The sequence below is a fragment of the Heptranchias perlo genome, chromosome 13, assembly GCF_035084215.1.
Source record: "Heptranchias perlo isolate sHepPer1 chromosome 13, sHepPer1.hap1, whole genome shotgun sequence".
Lineage (NCBI taxonomy): Eukaryota > Metazoa > Chordata > Chondrichthyes > Hexanchiformes > Hexanchidae > Heptranchias > Heptranchias perlo.
The window spans coordinates 39,451,344-39,475,142 of record NC_090337.1 but is presented as its reverse complement, the minus strand read 5'-3'; the positions used below and the strand labels follow the sequence as shown (position 1 = coordinate 39,475,142).

Below are 23,799 nucleotides of genomic sequence, written 5' to 3'. Positions count from 1 at the left end.
CTCGGAAACCCATCATAAAGTTTAAGAGTCTCCAAACCAAGCTACTAAGAAATCCACACAAGTAAGGTTTATGTACACACTCTTCCAAATGGACATATCCCACTTAATTAACTTAGAGAGCTTAAGCGCAGGTTTCCCAGAGGCAAGTCTTAAGGATTCCCAATTGAGCACAGATACAGCTGGAATTTAACCTGCGGAAACCATGAATCCGACCAAAACAGAGCACTGTTAAGTTTCCCACTGCTTGTTCAGATAGGACCTCCTTATTCATAGGGATATTGGCTTACATGGTTATCTAGAGCTTAGTGGGAATAATTCCAACTCCTTGCAACATCTCCGCCTGTTCAGTTTTCAGGAGTGAGCCTGGCTGGCTGGTCAATCATTAAGTGTCCTGGATTACTGCGAGCCTGTCTGACTCTAGTATCAGATAACTAAGTCTGCCACAAATGGATAACTTATTTTTAAACTTCAGTCCTTACAAGTTGCACAACACTTATAATGGTCATTCATGAATTATTCTTAAACTAGAATACACTCAAGAAAGATTTCTTTTGTACAAATCTCTCCTCCGCATACATCAAATCTCAAGTTAGAATGCTTACATCAGATACCAGCTCTTAAAAGAATGTTAGACCATTACAATTTGCCCTGTTAGACCATTACAATCTGGCATTCAGTAACACAAGAACCAGATGCAGCTTGACAAGTCAGGCTGCTTAACTTCGCATTACTCTTGATTGCACTGCGTGATGTAGCTGTAAATTACTTTTACATATTAGAGACTAAAGATGAGAAGGCTAAAATCTTCTGGTGCATCAATGAAATAACCAAATTTGATGTTCCAACCTCCAAAAAAGACTGAAGCTTGACAGATTCAAGGGGCACTGTATGGAAGATGTAGGCATGCGAGTATTTAAGTGAAAAAAAAAACGTTATCATATAAAATGACATTTTTTAACCACAAGGTATTTCTAATTCCTTGTGCGTTCAGTCTACACGAGAACAGTTAGTTAGTCATACCTTCAACATCATCGCTGGCCATGCGCAGTAGTGATTCAGTGAAATTAACTTCCACACTCTTTTTTTCCAGAATTTTTGTTATGATGTCCTGAGTGAGACCAGGATTTTCTTTTTCAGCCTAAATTGAAAGAATTTCATCAATTCAAAAAGTGCTTTTTGAACATGTACAATATACCATCTAATGAAATATTGTTTTAGCTCTAATTTTATATCATATCGAATGGGCAATTATTTTCAAATAGGCCATGGATGATCTCCGACCAAGCAAATTACAGAAAACATCTTATGACAGGCACAACAGACACAAAGTTTGATATTTAGTTATAAATATCATCCATGAGTAATAGCACCATATTAAACAGTTTTACATGCAGTAAGCTTTTTATACAAGTCTTCCTTTCTAAATATTTTATGCAGAATGGAAAAATGTCTTCCATTTATTTCACTATCTAGTAGCAGATCATTTGCCTGTCAACTTATATGGTCATAAGTTAGAACCACAGAGCTGGCTCAGGAACTTCATTAATTCACACCATGTTGGTTAAGTGAATTTTAATTGGTTAACAACCAATAGATGAAGAATAGCATTTAAGTGAATCACTGCATCACATGAATATTTTTAATTTTGTGACTTTAGCAAAAATGATTCAAGCAGAGCAATCAATCACAGACCAGAATTGATTTCAGTCATGGCTAAGTTGGTAAAAAAAACAAAATAAGCTTTTTTTGAAAAAAAAAGTTTAACACCAGTGTTCTTCATCTATTTGTTGGCAACAAATCAAAATAGTTTTGAAGTATATAAGGAATGCTGGAAACATTCAAAATGTCAAATGAAGCAAAGCAACCAAAGATGCAAGGTCAGATAGATAATTTGAAGTTTCATTCAATTTACTTTTGAATGGGGGATAGGCAGAGAGATTAAATGGTTTGGATACATCCACCTAGCTTGTCCAAAAAATTGGCTTGTCGGGTCAAAATGGCCTTTCTTATTAATATCCTTTTTTAAGTAAAATAAAGTATGTTTTACATGCCTATCATGCAAGGCAGATAACCCGGAGGAGCATAGTCTAAATGACAGACTATGTGCCTCAACTGAAGTACAATAAGTTTCACAAATTGCAGCGTACTCGGTCAAAGGTAGATTGGGTTGATCAAAGAAGCTAGGTCTATTTCATGTCATTCCCAAGACAATTAGTACAGAAACAAATAAAGCTAAAACTCTTAACTGTACTTAGACAGATTTTTCTTGCCAGGAGAACTGAATAGGGCTTTGTTTCGCTAAATGCGGTGTTGGACATACTATAGCTACAAAAACAAATAGCATTTAGCAAATACGTCCTAGGTTTCCTATTTTAAAATCTGAACTGTAGTCCACTGTTCTCTAGTCCAAAGCTCTAATGTAAATAAGATCAGCTACTCACTAAATCAGGGCAGTAAATACAATAGTAACAGTATCAGGGGTTTGGCATTGGTTATCAGATCCATCATTAATTTTAAACAAAAGATAATATGTTCTTTAAGCACTCTACAAAAATCTGTTTAGACAAAACAAAACCTTAGTCCTCTGACAACATTATAAACTTTTGGCAGCAAGGTTACGATCACTGAATGGCATGCCACGCATTTCAATTGGGAAATGTGAGAAAATAACCAATTTGGCACCACCATAACTCAGTAATTGAAAGAAATGGTAGGCAGATTTTTAATAGTTATTTTAGGAACCATTATAATTTTGGGGAGAGCATATAATTATGTAATACCAGGTTCAGTTATACTTTGCAGTTAGAATGATTCGGGGCACTGGGGGGGGTGGGTGGAGGGGGGAGGTGGAAGGTTTACTGCCATCATCTTTCCTCGTTAGTGATTTAGCCTTTCGTTTAGTTGTACTCCTTCCCCCCCTCAAAAAAATTATTTTGACTTTCAAAATAATGCTATGAAGTTGTATTAAAATATATATAGAAAATTTACTACATATATTCTGCACTCCTTATTTAAGCATCACCACCGTGACAACAGTCACTTGTACAGCTACACACTTCTACCATTTGATGGGGCTTCAGTAGTTAAGTTTTCACAGTCCCAGGATGGGACCAATCTTAAAGTCTCCTTCCTATATAATGCATATAGGTATGCAGGTCCTTCCCTGCTCCATTTTACACACTCTTCTATATATTTTTCACTCATATTACTCCAATTTCTTATTTCTTTTCCTTTCCTTCATTAATTTTCAAATTATTCCAGTTCAATCTCACCTGAAAAACTGTCTTTGCCGCCTTTTAGGCTCTCCTCTCCACCATTATTTTCCCTCACAGTCTTGTATTCAGTGCATTTTTACCTCTTTTTTGCTCCAGCATTTATTTTTACTACAATGACATCAGGCTCCCTGGGCCCCCCTTTTGCTCCATTTGGCCTCTGCCAGTGTTTTTGTACTAACATTTATTAATTTAAATAAATTATGCTTAAATATATACATATACACACATCACATTTATATATTATATCTATATATATAAAATTTAATGTATCTTGAATTTTCAATTCATAGTCACTTTAAATTACATATTAAAATCATGATTTTACATATGGTTTAAAAATTAATTGGAACACATTAACTTGTAATTTTTTTTATTCATTCATGGGATGTGGGCATCGCTGGAAAGGCCAGCATTTATTGCCCATCTCTAATTGCCCTTGAGAAGGTGGTGGTGAGTGAATGTTTAGGGTGTTGGATGGGGTGCCAATCAAGTGGGCTGCTTTGTCCTGGATGGTGTCGAGCTCGAGTGTTGTTGGAGCTGCATTCATCCAGGCAAGTGGAGAGTATTCCATCACACTCCTGACTTGTGCCTTGTAGATGGTGGAAAGACTTTGGGGAGTCACTCGCCACAGAATACCCAACCTCTGACCTGCTCTCATAGTCTCAGTATTTATGCAGCTGGTCCAGTTAAGTTTCTGGTCAAAGGTGACCCCCAGGATGTTGATGGTGGGGGATTCAGCGATGGTAATGCCGTTGAATGTTAAGGGGGGGGTGGGTGGTTAGACACTCTCTTGTTGGAGATGGTCATTGCCTGGCACTTGTCTGGCACGAATGTTACTTATTATCTGAGGGGTTGCGAATGGAACTGAACACTGTGCAATGATCAGCAAACATCCCCATTTCTGACCTTATAATCATTTCTATATTTTATTCTAACATTTCATTTATCATTTCCATGTTTATTAAATTGTTATCAATTATGTTAACATTTTAATAATTCAGATTTGGTAAATTATCATTTTAATCCTTTATTTATTCTACATAATATTGAACATTATTTCTATCATTTCATAATGTTGCTCAATGGGGTACATTAACATTTTCAAGATTGCGTGACAACATTGGAACACTGCAGGCAAAAAGCGCCATGCTGGAATCACACATGGCACAATGCAGTGGAGGTCAACAGCTTCATCAGATCAAATACATGATAGTGACAAACTGTTTCTTCCAGCTCACCATGTGTAACGCCATAGGAAATCAACTAGTATAACTAATTTGCTGAGAAATGTTATACTTGGATTTCTATTCTTCTGAATTACAAATAAATAGCCAATATGCAATGGCTCATTTCCATTTATGTCATTTGGTGTAGAAGCAGATTATTTGCCTCTTTACTTAGGTGGTTATAGGTTTGAATCTCACAGCTGACATTCCCTCAAATCCACATCAATGTTGGTCAAGTGAATTTTGGATAGTTGGCAACCACTATCAAATGAAGGCCATTTATATACATTTTTAATATTCGGACTTTGGCAAAAATTATTCAAACAGAGCATCTAACCATAGCTCATTTAATTGTTCATTCAGTAATGCAAATTTCAAAGCATTTTTGTGCTCTTGTGCCTAAGCAACAATTGAGTGTGTTGATACTTTTCTGGAGAAAGCCAAGTGATAGATGAAGGCCCATTGTGTAGTACACTGAAGGTTGAAAAAGAGACAAAAGATGAGGTAAACAAGAAACAATGATCAGGTGGCACAGAGCTGGAGCTTTAAAAAGCTGGAGGGTTGTGGAAATAAGAAAAGACTCAGGGAGGTTATGATTTCCACAGTTTTGAGGCCTGGGAAAGAATTAACTACTGTAGGAGATAGTGAGATAAGCCTTAATTTCAACACACAAAGGAAAAAGAGCATGCAAAATGGTATATTTGCACCATAGGAGGAATAAAGGGGAAAAGTCCATAAGAGTATTGCCCAGAGGATTATCAGTTTGAGATAGAAATAAAAGATAAGGTTATGCAAGTGAGAGAAACCAAGCGCGAGAAAGAGTGAGCACAAATGTGGGAGAGTGAGAGAGCCCCCAGAAGAGCATGAGAGATTGAGCACATGAAAGAGTGAGGGGTTGATATACTGAAAGTGGGGTAGGGATTATCTATTGGAGAATTTTTTGCTTGAACCTTGTCCAGGACTATAATGTGTTGTTAGAGCCTCTCAGATAGAGAGGCAGTATTCCAATCTTGGATGGATTTGGGTGCCATTTAGCAATAAGAATTGTGATGAGGAAAACAAAAAAAAAGGGAGTCTTTCATATTCATTCTGGAGTTATATGTTATGATATTTTATTCCAGTGTATATTAATTCTACTTAACAGCATTTTGAATTCTTAGCATCTCCACTGCTATGAGGACGAAACAAATTGAAGCTTTCAGCAAAAACATATTTGAGATATCAAATCCAATTAGGTTTTGTAGCCCCAGATGTGTGGATTAAGTTTAAAACATGTATGTAATGTAAAGAACACTAATCCAACCCTTAATCAATAGAGAATACAATTTTTAAAATAAATTTCCTTTATATTAATTGAGGGAAATTTCATGCTTGGTTCACTCATTCTACATATGGAAAGTTGCTTAACGCACTGGAATTTTCTGCTTAAATAATTTTGCATTTGTAAATCAACAATTTTGTTTCTTTTCCCACAAAGCGCTACAAAAATGATCAAGCAGTAGGTTTCAAAGGATGCTTTTCTTCCTCATTTTCTGCTCCCTTTCAAAAAAAACTTGACTTTGAAACCCATTCTGAAAGCAGTGACTTACATACATCAAAGTTATGGCTACTTGAGTGCAACAGACATCACAGGGTAGAAATTCTGATCAGCAAGGTTCATGTATGAATATCTAATGCATTAATACATTCCTTTGTGTGCTATTTTTATGCAGGCATTAAGCCATTTATTTTAAATTGGTTAATACCAGTGTAAAAATAAAAATACAAATGAACTGTCCTTTTCAACTTAACATAAGTTTTTAGTGCTTACTAGTGTATCGTGTTGTGTTTCTTTGACAGAGTTGGACTTTCCCTGTGAGTTAAAGCATGTTCATTTACAGAAATAAAATTTCTTTTTAGTGTTACAGTGTACATGTGCCAATACTTCACAGTATAGAATCATTACAGCACAAGAGGCCATTCAGCCCATTGAGCCTGTGCCGGCTCTTTGCAAGAGCAATCCAGTTAGTCCCATTCCCCCGCTCTTTCCCCGTAGCCCTGCAAATTTTTTCCCCTTCAAATATTTATCCAATTCCTTTTTGAAAGCCATGATTGAATCTGCATCCACCACCCTTTTAGGAAATGCATTCCAGATTATAACCAATCGCTGCATAAAAAAGCTTTCCTCACGTCGTCTTGCGTTCTTTTGCCAATCACCTTAAATCTGTGTCCTTTGGTTCTCGACATTTCCACCAATGGGAAGGTTCTCTTTATTTACTTTATCTAAACCCTTCATGATTTTGGGCACTTCTATCAAATCTCCTCTTAACCTTCTCTGCTCTAAGGAGAACAACCCCAGCTTCTCTAGTTGATCCACATAATTGATGTCCCTCATCCCTGGAACCATTCTAATAAATCTTTTTTGCACCATCTCTAAGGCCTTCACATCCATCTAAAAGCCCAGAATAGAACACAATATTGAAGTTGTGGCCGAATCAGTGTTTTATAAAGGTTCAACCTAACTTCCTTGCTTTTATACTCTATGCCTCTATTTATAAAGCCCAGGATCCCAAATGCTTTTTTAACTGCTTTCTCAACCTGTCCTGCTACCTTCAAAGATTTATGCACATATACCCCCAGGTCTCTGTTCCTGGACCTCCTTTAGAATTGTACCATTTAGTATATATTGCCTCTCCTCATTCTTCCTGCCAAAATGTATCACTTCGCACTTCTCTGCATTAGATTTCATCTGCCATACGTCCGCCTATTCCACCAGCCTGTCTCTGTCCTCTTGAAGTCTATTATTATCCTCCTCGCTGTTTACTACCCTTCCAAGTTTTGTGTCACCTGCAAATTTTGAAATTGTACCCTGTACACCCAAGTCCAAGTCATTAATAGACATCAAAAAAGCAGCGGTCTTAGTACCAACCCCTGGGGAACACCACTGCATACTTTCCTCCAGTCCAACAAACACCCGTTCGCCACTACACTATGTTTTCTGTCAATTTTGTATCTATGCTGCCACTGTCCCTTTTATTCCATGGGCTTCAATTATGCTGACAAGCCTATTATGTGGCATTTTATCAAACCTTTTGAAAGTCCATATACACAACATCAACCTCACTGCCCTCTCTGTTACCTTATCAAAAAACTCAATCAAGTTAGTTAAACATGATTTGCCTTTAACAAATCCGTGCTGGCTTTCCTTTATTAATCCACACTTGTCCAAGTGACTTAATTTTGTCCCGTATTATCGTTTCTAAAAGCTTCCCTACCACAAGGGTGTAACATTATTCAGAAAAGGGTGTAAGGAAAAACTAGCATTGTTCACCTGCTAGTGAGTATAGGAATAGGAGAATAGACCAGGTGAATGCGTGGCTGGAGGGTTGGTGCAGGAGCGAGAGATTTAGATTCCTGAGGAATTGGGACCGATTCGGAGGAAGGTGGGACCTGTACAAGCCGGGCGAGTTGCACCTCAACAGATCTGGGACTAATATCCTCGCAGTGGGGTTTGCTACCGCTGTTGAGGAGGGTTTAAACTAGAGTGGTAGGGGGATGGGAACCTGAGCAGGGAGTCAGAAGAGAGTAAAGTTGAAAGCAGCAAGAGAGGGGAGGACCCAGGGGCAATATACAATACAAATAGTTGTTCAAGAACAAGTGAAAGGGAAAAGCGTAGAGCAGCAGAAAGAAAGTGTACTTTAGGCACTACAGATAAAGTGAAAACTAGAAGGTGTAAAGCAATTAACCCAGCATCAAAGCTGAAGGACAGGCTAGGGCATGTGGCCCAACTAAGAGTTCTATATACAAACGCACGGAGTATAAGGAATAAATTAAATGAACTACAGGCAAAAATTCAAATTGGAGGGTATGGCATGATAGCTATTACTGAGACACGGCTGCAGGATGGTCAGGTTTGGGAACTAAATATACCAGGTTATAAGGTCCACAGGAGAGATAGGGAAAATGGAAGGGGGAGGAGTAGCCTTAGTGATTAGAGATGAAATCACTTCAATGATAAAGGATGATATAATGAGTGGTAAGCAGCCAACATAGGCTTTATGAGTTGAATTGAGAAGTAGGAAAGGATCCAAGACTATAGTGGGAGTTGTGTGTAGGACCCCTGGCAGCAGCTCTGAAGTGCTAGATTGTATAAATGCAGAGATTAGACAAGCGTGAAACAAAGGCATAGTGATCTTAATGGGGGACTTTAACCTTCACATAGATTGGGAAAAGCAGATTAGCAACTATCAGAAAGATAGTGAATTTCTTGAGTGTGTCCGGGATAGTTTTCTACAGCAGTATGTCCTAGAGGCAACAAGGGGGCAAGCCATACTAGATTTAGTATTGAGTAATGAACCAGATTTAGTTAACAGCTTAACTGTGCGTGAACATCTATTCAATAGCGATCATAACATGATAGAGTTCAAGGTAGTGTTTGAAAGGGAAAAAAAGTGAATCAGCTGCTCAGATTCTAAACTTGGGTAAGGCCGACTTCAATGGGATGAGACAGAGGCTGTCCACAGTAAACTGGACAAATCTGTTAATGGGTAAAACGACTGATGATCAGTGGGAAATGTTTAAAAAAACATTAAACGTGATACAGAACCGGTTTATAGCCCTGAGGGGCAAGAACTCTACTTGCCAAAAAAAAGAGCTATGGGCAACTAAAGAGGTAAGGGGCAGTATAAGACATAAGGAAAAGGCATACAAAAAGGCAAAAAATGGCACAGATCCTGGCGAATGGGAAAGATAAAGATCAACAAAGGGTCACAAAACAGATAGTAAGAGCTACAATGAGAGAATATGAAAAGAAACTTGCAAGGGACATCAAAACCAATACGAAGGACTTTTATAGTCATATTAGGAAAAAGAGGGTGGTCAGGAGCAGTTTTGGCCCCTTAAAAACGGAAAGTGGGGACATTGTCATTGACAATGGGGAAATGGCGGACATGTTGAATAATTACTTTGCGTCAGTATTTACAGTAAAAAAAAGAGGATAGCATGCCAGAAATCCCAAGAAAACTAATATTGAATCGGGGACAGGGACTCGATAAAATTTAAATAAGTAAAACAACAGTCGTGAAGAAAATAATAGCACTAAAGAGTGACAAATCCCCAGGGCCAGATGGTTTCCATCCCAGGGTTTTGAAGGAAGTAGGTGAGCACATTGCAGATGCCCGAACTATAATCTTTCAAAGTTCTCTAGGAACCGTCCCTCTAGATTAGAAAATTGCACGTCACTCTGCTTTTTAAGAAAGGAGAGAGAGGGAAACCAGGGAATTATAGACCAGTTAGCCTAACATCTGTTGTGGGGAAAATGCTGGAGTCTATAATTAAGGATAGGGTGACTGAACACCTCGAAAATTTTCAGTTAATCAGAGAGAGCCAGCATGGATTTGTGAAAGGTAGGTCGTGCCTGACAAACCTGATTTAATTTTTTGAAGAGGTGACTAAAGTAGTGGACAGGGGAATGTCAATGGATGTTACTTATATGGACTTCCAGAAGGCATTTGATAAAGTCCCACATAAGTGACTGTTAGCTAAGATAGAAGCCCATGGAATTGAGGGAAAAGTACAGATTTGGTTAGGAAGTTGGCTGAGCGAAAGGCGACAGAGAGTAGGGATAATGGGTAGGTACTCACATTGGCAGGATGTGACTAGTGGAGTCCCGCAGGGATGTGTCTTGGGGCCTCAATTATTCACAATATTTATTAACGACTTAGATGAGGGCATAGAAAGTCTCATATCTAAGTTTGCCGATGACACAAAGATTGGTGACATTGTAAGCAGTGTAGATGAAAACATAAAATTACAAAGCGATATTGATAGATTAGGTGAATGGGCAAAACTGTGGCAAATGGAATTCAATGTGGGCAAATGTGAGGTCATCCACTTTGGACCAAAAAAGGATAGAACAGGGTACTTTCTAAATGGTAAAAAGTTAAAAACAGTGGATGTCCAAAGGGACTTAGGGGTTCAGGTACGTGGATCATTGAAATGTTATGAACAAGTGCAGAAAATAATCAATAAGGCGAATGGAATGCTGGCCTTTATATCTAGAGGACTAGAGTACAAGGGGGCAGAAGTTATGCTGCAGTTACACAAAACCCTGGTTAGACCGCACCTGGAGTACTGTGAGCAGTTCTGGGCACTGCACCTTCGGAAGGATATACTGGCCTTGGAGGGAGTGCAGCGTCGGTTCACTAGAATGATACCCGGACTTCAAGGATTAAGCTACGAGGAGAGATTACACAAATTGGGGTTGTATTCTCTGGAGTTTCGAAGGTTAAGGGGTGATCTGATCGAAGTTTATAAGATATTAAGGGAAACGGATAGGGTGGATAGAGAGAAACTATTTCCGGTGGTTGAGGATTCTAGGACTAGGGGGTAGAGTCTAAAAATTAGAGCCAGACCTTTCAGGAGTGAGATTAGAAAACACTTCTACACACGAAGGGTGGTAGAAGTTTGGAACTCTTCTGCAAATGGCAAATGATGCTAGCTCAATTGTTAATTTTAAATCTGAGATAGAAAGCTTTTTGCCAACCAAAGGTATTAAGGGATATGGGCCAAAGGCAGGTATATGGAGTTAGATCACAGATCAGCCATGATCTTATCAAATGGTGGAGCAGGCTCGAGGGGCTGAATGGCCGACTCCTGTTCCTATTTGCAATTCTCCAGTCCTCTGGTACCACCCCTAAGGAGGATTGGAAAATTATGGCCAGCACCTCTGCAATTTCCACCCTTACTTCCCTCAGCAACCTAGGATGGGTCTCATCCCGACAGGGTGACTTATCTACTTTAAGTACAGCCAGCCTTTCTCGTACCTCCTCTATCAATTTTCACCCGATCCAGTATCTCAACTCCCTTTCACTGTGACTTTGGCAGCATCATCTTCCTTGGTAGAGACATATGCAAAGTACTCATTTAGTCCCTCAGCCATGCCCTCTGCCTCCATGCATAGATCTCCTTTTGGTCCCTAATCGGCCCCACCCCTCCTCTTACAGTTGTGACCACTTCTGACTTGTATGGTTCCAAAAGGTCAGGAGTTTTCTCAAGTTTCCCAACACTGAAGTCACTGTTACAACATAGCAAAGGCATTTCATTTAGGATCCAGCAGATTTTCAGAATCCAAGTTGGATTTGAACAAGCTCCCCAAGGGTGACAGTGCAGTGTGCAAATTCACTGTACTATCCAGCTTATAGATGTCATTACACACTGTATGCCGTAACACCCACAGCTTGCAGAAAATACACAATTGATAAATGCCATTATGAAAAGAGATTATAAAAATAAAATTGACATGAGGAATTTCAAGGCAAATTTTTGGAGGTGCAGACAGGAGGTTACGTAATCATTCGAGCCCTGAAAGAAACTCAAGTATTTCCTATCCTTCATATATAAAAAAAAATTAACCATTGTTGCACTCCTGCCAAAATTGTCATTTTCACTGTGGATGGGCTAAGCAGATTGTGCTGTAAGAAAGTCCACAGCATAGGCACCAATCAGGCAACCTGCCAAAAAAACTAAAAGGGTGACTTAAGTGAGAAATTAAAAGAGGCAGTGTACAGTGTTCAGAGATTTTGTTAAAGTATACTAAGGCAAAGTAGAGGGAGCTATACCCTGCATCTGACCCATGTTATATCTAACCTATATTTTATACCAGCACTGTATGAAAAAATTGAAGTTATGTTCCTCGGTTCTATTGCCTTGATAAGCATGAAAACAAAAGGAAAAATATTACGGCTGCTTTAAAAGATCAGAAATGGCTTTTTGGCCTAGGTCATTTTCACAAATAGTTAGTTATCTAATTTCTAATAAAAGTCTGAAATGTTATACACTGGAGATAAACAGCTAAGAAAAATGTAAGGTTAATTTCAAGTTTAAAAAAAAGTAAATCAATTGAAACTGCATTATAGGCTGCAGAACACTTAGCACAAATTTGTAACAGCAATCAAACTCACCTTAATAAAAGCAGCTCTAAGAGTTTGTGCAGCAGATAGATTAACTCGCTCCAGCTGCAATAAAACACAAGGATTTTAGTCAAGTTTAAGGTTGTTACAGTTTACAAGATTTAAACTGTTCAAAGAACCAGCTTAGAACTAGATCTGCAAGAGGTGAGCATATGTATACTGTTCAGAAAGTATTTATAACCAGATATTGGAAAAAAAGCTGTTACTTTGAATGAAAAATTGACAAACTGTTAGTCACACATTTATTAAACCATAGAGTTTTAGAATCAATAAATACCAGTGGACTATTCGCAACTGTAACTATCTGCCTTCACACCACCCCACTCAAGCTTGCTTAACTTATTTCTCATATTACTCCACCGCACATCTCCCAAGCATCACCTCTTATTGTTCAATTGGTTACTCTGTTTTTCTGTTACAGTTGGCTTGTATTTTACTGTCACTTGCAGGAGAAATTTTAGCTAAATTTGTCCAAAATAGGCCATGTAGGTACTTCAAACCTTCTACCTGAAACACACACTGAGGATAATAACTCCTCAGTGGCAGATACTCAAAGTTAATCCACAATACAAGAGAAACATGAGAAATTAGAAAAAGAATACATTTTAAACAGCTTACAAAGCATTTCTTTCCTTTTTTAGGTTATGTATTTTGTTGATTGTCATATTCATAATTCAAATACAGCTCCATACTTTTTCTTTTGCAAATCAAGCCAAAGAAACCATTGTACTATTTTGGGCCTACCGGAACTTAAAAGCAGCTGAACTAACACCCACCTCATTAAACACTGGGTACATCACTGCATAGAGTGGCATGGAAACCATGGAGGTTGTCTCTGCTTCATTCCTCATCTCTTCCATTGTCATCCTTGGTTAATCACACCCTATTGCTGAAAAAGTGCTACAAAGGCAGAGTCAGCATTCACTGCCAAGCCAGTCCTTCTCTTCCCACCTTGTACAAGAAAATGAGTCACTACCCTACAAAAGAAAATATGAAATAAGCGTTAAAATGTTCTACTATATACATGAATAAATAATTGGATGATATATAACCAATGTTTGGCATGGGCTACTAAGCCTTGAGATATGGAACATTTACTTTTCTTTTATTAATCTCTGAACGTTTTGGTCTATTTTGAATACAAATTGTGGAGCAGCATTAGTGAAGCGCATAGAACTACAAATCAGGAATTAGTTGGGTGGGTTTCAGAAGATGAAGCTACATACAAAACTTTAAGTTATCTCAACCAAAATGGGTGAAACACTGAACCTAACAGATTATAATTATGTTCAAAGGCAGTATGAACAGAAGTTGCCTGGAGAGAGACATGAAAATGTTTATCGTAGCCAGTTACTATTTAAACATGATAAATATAATTGATAACACAATTCCACTAAGGAACAAAACCAAAATGCTCAAGTTCTTTCCAAAATACATTCTCACTGCACTGGTGCCAAAATTACAATATTAGCTCAATGCACAGCTACACTGTAGGGATCTGAAATTGTCTGTTAAGCAACTTGCAAGTGAACAATCGTCTCCACCCTCTCCCCCTAAGTTACAGTGCCCATCCTTCAGAGAAACACCTCACCTTGCAGCTTAAAAAGAAACTGATTAAGTAGCTCACAATGGTGACAGGTGAAATTCAAGGCTTGGGGTTGTGATCATTGGATTGTAACACAACTGCCGTCATTGCCTATGACATTTGGCACACAATTCTTTAAACTAAATCTGAATGACCAACGTAAAAGTATGCAATACTGTACAAAGCCCTGGTTAACTCAAGCCATAAATATCATTTTAATTAAATAGCTTGTAGAAAAGTAAGTTTCAATGTTCTGCCAAAAAAACACAAAACTGCTTTATTAAACCACTCATACAAAACTGTACTGTACAAATATCAGGAAACCTCACAGCTCCAATGTTACGTGCAGTCGAACCACCTCCCCTTGACATTCAACAGCAATACCATCGCCAAATCCTCCACCATCAACATCCTGGGGGTCACCATTGACCAGAAACTTAACTGGACCAGCCACATAAATACTGTGGCTACAAGAGCAGGTCAGAGGCTGGGTATTCTGCGGCGAGTGACTCACCTCCTGACTCCCCAAAGCCTTTCCACCATCTACAAGGCATAAGTCAGGAGTGTGATGGAATACTCTCCACTTGCCTGGATGAGTGCAGTTCCAACAACACAAGAAGCTCGACACCATCCAGGACAAAGCAGTCCGCTTGATTGGCACCCCATCCACCATCCGAAACATTTACTCCCTTCACCACCGGCGTACTGTGGCTGCAGTGTGTACCATCCACAGGATGCACTGCAGCAACTCGCCAAGGCTTCTTCGACAGCACATCCCAAACCCGCAACCTCTACCACCTAGAAGGACAAGAGTAGCAGGCACATGGGAACAACACCACCTGCATGTTCCCCTCCAAGTCGGGGTGGTGTGTGACTTGGAGGGGAACATGCAGGTGGTGTTCCTTCATCATCGCTGGGTCAAAATCCTGGAACTCCCTTCCTAACAGCACTGTGGGAGAACCTTCACCACTCGGACTGCAGCGGTTCAAGGCGGCGGCTCACCACCACCTTCTCAAGGGCAATTAGGGATGGGCAACAAATGCTGGCCTCGCCAGCGACACCCACATCCCATGAACGAATAAAAAAAAATTAGAAAACTACAAACACGCTTTAATGCAAAGTTATCTTGGAAAGGGAATTTGCTAAATATTGAAATTCACAAATACTAACATCTTAAGCATTATGATTTCCCAGATCAATGAATGCTTTACAAACTTTTTCAGATAATGCTGAAAAATGCATCTTCTTCCCCATGCATTTGGTCTTCCAAATTTAAAGGCTACTGTATGCTTTGACATTACAGTACTGATGCTGAACTACAATATCAGTAAGTGTACAAGTGTACTAAAAATTAGCATTAATAATGTTCTTGCTAGATTTTAATATATTGTTACCAATATGCATTTGGAAAAAAATTCAAGCCAGTCTGGTATAATATACGACTCTCAATAGCTCAAAACTGCTGCCGCCACAACCAGTGATAAACATGTGGCTCCATTATTTCAGTCTACAGTTACACAGCTCAAAATGCTCTCTTTAAACACAACCCAGATTGGGAAGGAAACAGTCTATTATTGTACAGAGTTCAGGTAGACAGTATAAACATTTTACATGCCCACCACTGTTACTTTGAAATCAAAGTAACAATACTGGTTAAAAAATAAAGTGACGGTATTACTCCTATTACACCGTATAATCAAATGGTGAGATAGATATAATAGTAAGCCAAAGACAGGATACGAGGTGGAGAGATCAGAAAATCAAATATATTAAGGGTATTTGCGAGGGACAAAATAAAAATCTTTTTAATTTTTAGGCATGAATAAATAAAATTTCATCCCAGCAAATAATTATTGTACTTTAGCTATATGATCTAGTGCTTAATGTTAAAAACATTTCAATGCTCTCATTTATAGGCTCAGCTTTAAAATGCTTTAGCTCTTAATTTCTCAGATCCACATCTTACTCAAAAAACTCCTAGCCAACCATATTCTGAATGCACCCTGCTTTCTCATTCATGAATAGATGCTGGGATATTCCTAATATCAACGTCCTTTGATCCTTAAAAAAGCATGGCCATTTTGATTGTGCGACTGCTGAGCCAAGCTGACTGCATTCACTTTAGTCAGAAAGTCATGGGTTCAAGCCCCACTCCAACTGAAGCTAACACACCACTGCAGTACTGAGGGAGCAATGCATTGTCAGAGGTGTCATCCTCTGGCTGAGACTTTAAACCAAGGTTCTGTCTGCCTCTTCAGGCTGATGCAAAAGATTCTATGACATTGTATGAAGAGCAGCACGAGAGTTCTCCCAGGGTCCTGATCAAGAATTATACAGTTTTAGCTATTGACTGCAAACTTCAAAAGTTATTTAATTGTATAAAAGGGCATTACTCGCTTGAACTTTCTGATTGTTAAAACCTAAGTGAGGAGCCACGGCCTAAAGTGCAGCACACAACTATGGTTGGAAAGAGTAGATGCTTATCAAAAACTAAGTGATCCCAGGCCTGGGAGGGAAAGATTGAAGGAGGAAAGAATTTTCATTGTTTTGAAGTACAGTACTGAGAAAAGATTATAAAATTAATCTGAATTTCAACACAGCGAGGAATTTAAGAAGGAAGAAGAATGTGCCGGATTGGATGTTTCCAGCTTGAGAAAAACAAGAAAGGCAGGATACTGGCCAGGGCAGTAAAGTTAAAGAGAGAAAAAGATGAGTTGTGACAGAGAAATTGGTGGCAAAGAGAAAGAGAAATGCAAAACCTAAATCTTGCAGGGCCTACTTTGAAGCTTCTGGGCAAGAATGAGTTTGCTTATAAGCAAGTCAAGACTTCAAATGGCACTGTGTTTTGAGCACTTTAACTGAGTCACTATTTCATACAACAATGAGGAAAATGCATCTTAATATTTGTTCTAGTCAGCATACTGCTAATGAAAATGTTATCAATTATTTACACCCTCATTCCTTCAAAGACAGACAGAAGGCAGGTAAACGTTACATTCTCAAGAGATTCAGATGCCATTAAGTGTATGGACTTTCTACCAAGGTCTGAAATTCTATCAACAGGTTTGCTGCATTTAATTAAAACGGAGCTTTCTTTGCAAAGCATAACTGAAAGCCATGTACAGAGTGTCATAAATCAAATACTAATCTGATAAAAAAGAATCAAGAGAATGCAGATCATATAGCAAGTTTTTAAAAGATGTAGCGCCACAGAACTGGATTTTTCCAACACAAACAGAAATTAAATCAAGATGATGTAATTAGAAACCACAGAATACAGCATGAAACACCTGAAGAGAGACACAAATGAATTGGCATGGTCTTCCAATACATAGGATAGGTCTGACATTTCAGTTCACCAATAATTTACAAAGATGTGCAATGTTAAAAAAAAAATCAATCTACAACAAACATTAAATCATAGAGGGATTGGATTTAATAGGTCACATGAGCTGCCTCTCCAGAATAGGAACAGAATTTATCTTGAAAACACCTATAACAAGGAATGAAGAATTAAATTCACATGAATGTCTCAGCCCAAGATAGAACAGATTGCAGCATTTAGTCACATTGCTGAGAATAGATTTTAGCAGTCAAGTTATATACATGAAAGTCAATTTTTAAATGAGTGAAAGCAGAAATAATTCTAGTTGTCACATTCTTCCATTAATGTATATACAAAAGACAAATGTGGAACATTTTACTTCATTGGCCACTTGTGATGAAACTCAACAAATAGGTATTCAGCAATAAATCACAATCTAAAATTTATCCCAAAAGTGAGTTCCAAAATAACTCATTTCAATCAACCTGTAAACAGATTTGGTTCCATTCATTTGTGGGACAACTTTAAGAACTAACTTGGTTAAGGATTGTATTTATAACAAAAATTAAAGTACATTTACAGGGGAACAACGGGAGAGAGTAATTAGAGAATCTCATTGAGGCAATTCAGATAACAGTATGACAGTTAAGTTAGTAGTCATCTTATGAGGCAATGGTATTTTCATTGTAATCACACTCATGTATGTGTTAAATAAAACTGCAATTATAGTATTACTGAATAAGTCTATAGTATGATTGCTAGATTATTGGAATTTAGTATGCAGTACATTACTAATAAATAATATTGCTAGACATTATATAATCTATCTTAAAATCTCATCCAAATTAATCAGCGTTAAGTGAGAGCTTTACTCTCACTTGAAAAACATTTGATTACCATCTGGCAAATCTCTTTAGTTCTACATATCGAAGTTAAGGTCATGTACAATACTGCCCCAGAAAAACAGCTGATTTATTAGTCTGCAAATATCACAAAAATGTAAAGCAACATCACCAGTAGAGGCAATAAGAAATCATTCATACTTCAGTTTCTTACCCAACTTGTAAAAAAAGGAACTGAAGTAGATCCTATTACAGAGTAGGGCACAAAATAAGTCTTATAAAATTTACATCAGTTAGAAATTTAAACTTGCTTACAAAGTAAAAGCATTAATTACAGCTTTATCAGATACACAAATGAATAGTTGGGTACGAAGTATAGGTACGTTGTTGCAATCTCAAGGCTGTAAAATCAAATCAAACCATTAAACCCCAATGGTCAATACATTTTGATTTTGTGCGGGCTGTAATGAATATCCTGGAGCGGCCGCAAGGCAGTAATGAAGCCTTAAATTCATGGGAGCTGTATACTGACAGCAGATGTAGTAGCAGCCATCAATAAGCAGGTATTGTATACAGCTGAAGCCTCAAATTCCTTATCCTTGTCACAAATTACATTCCCCCTCCCCAACCACTGTCGCAGGCTGAACTAGACTGTTCACCTCAGTATCCTATTCAACCCCAAGCAGAGCTTCCAAAGCTTTATCCTCTCCATCACTAAGACTGGCTACATCCACCTCCATAACATGACCTGCCTCCACTCCTACTTCAGCCCATCTACCACTGAAACACTCATCTATGCCTTTGTCAACTCCTGACTCTACTATTCCAGTATAATCCCGGCCAGCCTTCCATGTGCTTGAGCTCATTAGATCTCTGCTGCCCCTGTCCGATCCCACACCACATCCCGCTCATCCAACATTCCTGGTCCTCGCTAAACTTGTTCCCAGTACCCTATACTTCAAATTTAAAATTCTCATGTTTCAATCCCTTCATGGCCCCTCCTTCCCTCCACCTATAACCTCAACCAGTCCTAAACCACACCCTCCCCTCTCTTGGGACATTTAAGGCACCACATAAATGCAAGCTGTTGTTGTTAATTCACCATTCCTCTGATTTTCACCTTTTGAACACCCCCTTCCATTTATCCCACCATTGGTGCTTGTGCTTTCAGCCAAAGTCTCACATTCTGGAATTTCACCCCTTAGCTCCTCCATCTCTCTCTTCCTTAAATCCCACCTTTGACCAAGCACTTCGATTATTTCCTTTTTCATCCAGACATCAATTTTTTGATTATACTTTTGTGAAGCTCCTTAGAATGTATTTTGATATTAAAAGGTGCTATACAAATGTAAATTGTTGTAAAATAATTACACCATATTTATCAAGTGATAATGAACAATTACCCAGGATATAAATTAAATTACAAATTATTCCAACTCATCAGGGAATATCATAGCAAATAGTCATCAAATAATGTGCAAGATTTTTTTTAAACTCCTCTGAACTCGTCCACTATTGTATTTCAGTAGAAACTTAGAGAAACGAATTCCACAAAATTGTAGATCAGGTCGTTTTGCTAAACGGATGACACCACAAACATTCACTTTCAAGAGTCAAAGAAACCTACGAATGAATGCATCTGAAATTATGGAAGTAAGGCGTTGCTCAATTTTGTTTTCAAGGGCTCATTGGCCAATAATTACTCATCCTTTTAAAACCACGTACCCTAATGCGACACGTTACTGTATGTGCAAACTCAAAACTCCAAGGACCAGAAGCTTTGTTTTGTGACTTACAAGTTTGAAAGGCAAATTTCAATGCTTCAATCGCCTGTGCATTAAAAGCTACTGGTGGGTTACACACACGAACAGTTGATGTTGCCCACACCCAGGTTACTTCATACTCATTCCAAGCAGCTCGAATTCAGACAAATACTTCCGTAACTTGATTCTCTATTTAAAGCTCCCTAAAATCCTCAAGGTCCTGAACCGCGCTGTCAGACGTTCACTTCATCTGAAAACTCATCCTTCCGGGCGGCTGCACCACTCGGGCTCGCAACTCTCCGTAGGCAGCGACCCCAGAAGCCCGAGGTGTCGGAGCCCCTGATTCCGCGGCCCATACTGGGCTGGGCGGATACCTTCCAACCGAGCGAGTGAGTGAGGTGACGTGAGCGGCGGCAGAGACCAGGCCCCGGGGACCAGCAAAACAAACGGTGACAGGAACTCACCGACACGCATTCGGGCTTAAAACAAACCAGGCCTCGGCCTTTCGTCCCTCAGTCACTGCGCTTCTTCCCACAGTCTCACCTCCACCACCAGAAGAAGGAAGCTTACCGTCGGCAACAGCACGACCGGAAAGACCTCATTCTACCCAATCCGTGCCGGAGATTCCGCCCCGGCCGCCGCGCGGGGGTTTCTGGGACTTGTAGTTCGGGTTGCCACTGCGCCTGCGGCGGAGAATCGGGGGAGAGAATAAACTACAACGCCCACAGTGCGTCGCGTCCGCGGCGTCACCACATCGCGCCTTAAAGATTGACGTGGGAATGAACGAATGAAAAGCTGCGATGTTCCCAGGGTTCCAATGATGTGCGCGCGTGGGGCGGGGCGACGCAGGACATTTGTGCCACTGGCTGCAGCTGTGGGTTGTTTCTAACAGCTCCAGTAACGGAGGAAAAGCTCAAAGGCTGCAGGTACATTCATTTATTGCATCCTTTAATCCGGCCGAGTGAGTTCTAATTGAAGTTAAATAATTCTAAACCTCAAAAATATAGCGCATTAAAGCCGCGTGACCTGTGTCCCCCGCACGGCGTGTCTTTGATGGGCTGAAAACATATCACAAGTGAGGTTTTTTACACCGCTTATTAAGCATAGAAAGCAAGTATGGCTGTTTCCTATTATGATTGATTTTAGCACTGTCTATTCAAATCTGTCGCCGGTCCAGGAGTGGTGGCTGAACGAAATTACACTAGAAACAAAAGTTGTAAGTGGTACGCTCTTGGAACATGTATATGTCTAACTGAACGAGTTAACCTATGTATTGTACCTTTATTATAGGTGTATGTATATACAGACGCGCGTATGCTGGCACCGCTCAGGTTTATTCCAGGTTATTTATATCAATCTTTTAATCGTGGAGCGGAGCCCATCTCTCTGCATCTGCCTTTCCCACAGGTTGATGCAGCTCCAGCTTGTTGATATTTGAATGTTACTTGCTTGATTTCATTCATCCAGTTGCATCATTTTTGCGAATGAAGTGAAAAGCGAATCCGATTAATTAGTTAATTGAGTAGCAAAGATTAGTGAGCGGCATGAAAAATCCTGACTGTCCGCCCGTGTTGACAAGTCACTGCTTTTTAAAAAAAAATTGAAGCGTCAACATTGCTAAGAAATGTTAGTGAAATGTTTTGAAACGTTGCAATATTTCACCGTTACCTTTTTTTTCTGGTAACTTTGGATGTTGTGGTTATCAAATGAGGATATCTCAAACCTTTGTCTGAAAACATTACCAGAATGATGTACACGAAATATCTACCTAATAAATTACACATTATTTTCCTACTATAGCTGCAAAAAAAATGCTTTCTCTTTGTCCCAACTTACAAGACATTAAATATTTATTGGTGTATGGTAAAATAAAGTGCCTGGAGAAATCATTACTGTGTGCATTTATTTGATTTCTTGCCATTCTATGAATTTTTGTTGTAGGATAATTTTCTACATGGAGTGCAGTGACTTAACTGCCGATGCATGTTTTTACGCACTGAATGAATTTACTCGTAATTGCACCTATTTAAGAGCATGTTAAATATAATTAATATCATAGATAATTTTGTGCTACTAAAAATTAAACAACTACACTAAGTTCTATATTTGTGTGCACTGCAGTTACCTTTAATGGGTGAGAATTAAAATGCTCCAATTTGCTGGCTTAATTTTGGTTTGCAAATGTATTTTTCAGCAAAGGAGCCATTGCCTCCAGGAAAGGAGGGGAAAAAATACATCCATATAAATATGGTCTTAACTCTTCTATTGGGGGCAATTTCCTCGTGACAGCTATTTTTGATGTAAGATATATGTATATTGGCAAGTACTGCACTATTATTTTGCCTTGCTGCAAAACTACAAATCAAATAATTGTATTATGTACGATGTATATTTGCACATGAGTAGAGATGCTATTTTTTCTACTTTTTTCAAGGCTGTTTCCATGAAAAGTGGAAAGCTAGAATAAAAAAAACTTTTATTGCTGATGTATGGGGATGTATAGCTTTAACATTATAACAAAGTATGAACTGCAGTTTAAAGGTAACCTATCTTAGTTTAAAAGAAAATTCCTTACAGGCCATATAGTCAAGAGACTTAAGAGTTGTTAAATATATTTTGAAAAAGTCTTTAAAAATGTAAGATTAATTGCCAATTGTTGGCATATTTTAATGGTTTATGAAAAATACCTAAAATTGGGTTCATTTGGACTAATCATGTACTATGCAGAGTTAGTATATGAGTTTACCCTGTTTCAGCTAGCAAATGTGAGAACAATCTTAAAATTGGCAGATGATTCCATGCCAGTAAATTCCAATCTTGTAGTACTGTTGAAAACAAACCTATTTTGTCCATTTTCCTTTCTGATAACAGGATAACTAAAATTACCACTAGCTTGAGTTCTTGTCATGATGTTATTTGGAAATTAGGATTTTTTTTTCCTTGAGGTACTTTGGAGTCTGATTACTAAAACCCTTGTAAAATTGTGGGGTTTTTTGTGACCATCTCACCCTCAAAACAGTAGAGTATTTTGAAATTCTTGATAAAACTGTGATTTTTAAATATCTGAAATGAAATGCTTTAGTCATTCAATAAGTCAAGCTTTTTGTTCAATGTATGATTGAAATCATGTTTTCTCTCTTTTACAATGCATTAATTCCTGCTGCTAGTGCTGCTGTTGCGTACTTCTTTGCAGCATTAGCAATTTTGTTTTATTTGTTTCCTTCCCTTTCTCTGCTTAATCACCTAGCCTTGGATTGATACCTCCCTTCTAGCAACAAGGTTGAGAGCTTGACATGTAGAGAAAAAGAAGTGTATTTGGCATTTTGGAACATTGTATCACTGAGAGGAAAAGAATTACCATAAAATCCAGGGTCTTAGTCACACTGATATAGAAGTACCATCTGTGATTTTTTTAATATATATATACTATTTGACAAGTCAGGAACATAGGTCACACCAGTACCCTTGTTATCTGCTATATAATTTGTCATTAATACCTGATGCATATGCCACACATTACAGTAATTCTACCACTGAATCTACTGCTGTCAATATTTTCACAAAGTAATTTTAAACATTTAAAAATAAATGATTAGACTTAAATTTGTATTATAACTGTTCTTTCTAAAGAAAGTAGGCAGATGATTAGGGTTTTAGAAAGCAGGATCACATTATCCTTGGCATGATATTTTGAATGAGAGAAACCATCTAATTATGCAAATTATCTGTGGCTAACTACAACAGTGGAGGACTATCAACTTTAGTTATTTAGATGCAAAACTAACATGTTGATATATGCCTATGTTGCCTTGTGTTGTCTACATGTATCTATAA

At 38.4% G+C, this 23,799-nt stretch overlaps 2 protein-coding genes across 4 annotated transcripts in view; one reads left to right on the top strand and one right to left on the bottom strand.

Annotated features, from left to right (window-relative positions):
- Positions 1-20,629, bottom strand: part of pdcd10a (programmed cell death 10a) — a 30,536-nt gene extending 9,907 nt beyond the window's left edge. The window contains exons 1-4 of one of the 2 annotated variants that reach the window (XM_067995359.1): positions 20,536-20,629; positions 13,227-13,427; positions 12,442-12,495; positions 1,021-1,138 (exon numbers count right to left, since the gene is read on the bottom strand). In XM_067995359.1, the coding sequence (XP_067851460.1) occupies positions 1,021-1,138; positions 12,442-12,495; positions 13,227-13,316 (262 nt within the window). In that variant the 5' untranslated portion in view covers positions 13,317-13,427; positions 20,536-20,629. The other variant, XM_067995358.1, reaches the window with a different exon arrangement.
- Positions 20,630-20,787: 158 nt separating this feature from the next.
- The window catches only part of serpini1 (serpin peptidase inhibitor, clade I (neuroserpin), member 1), a 59,851-nt gene continuing 56,839 nt past the window's right edge, over positions 20,788-23,799 (top strand). Inside the window, exon 1 of one of the 2 annotated variants that reach the window (XM_067995356.1) lies at positions 20,788-20,891. The gene's annotated coding sequence lies outside the window, so the exon portion shown is untranslated. Of the gene's footprint in view, positions 20,892-20,947; positions 21,041-23,799 lie in introns of those variants that run through there. The other variant, XM_067995357.1, reaches the window with a different exon arrangement.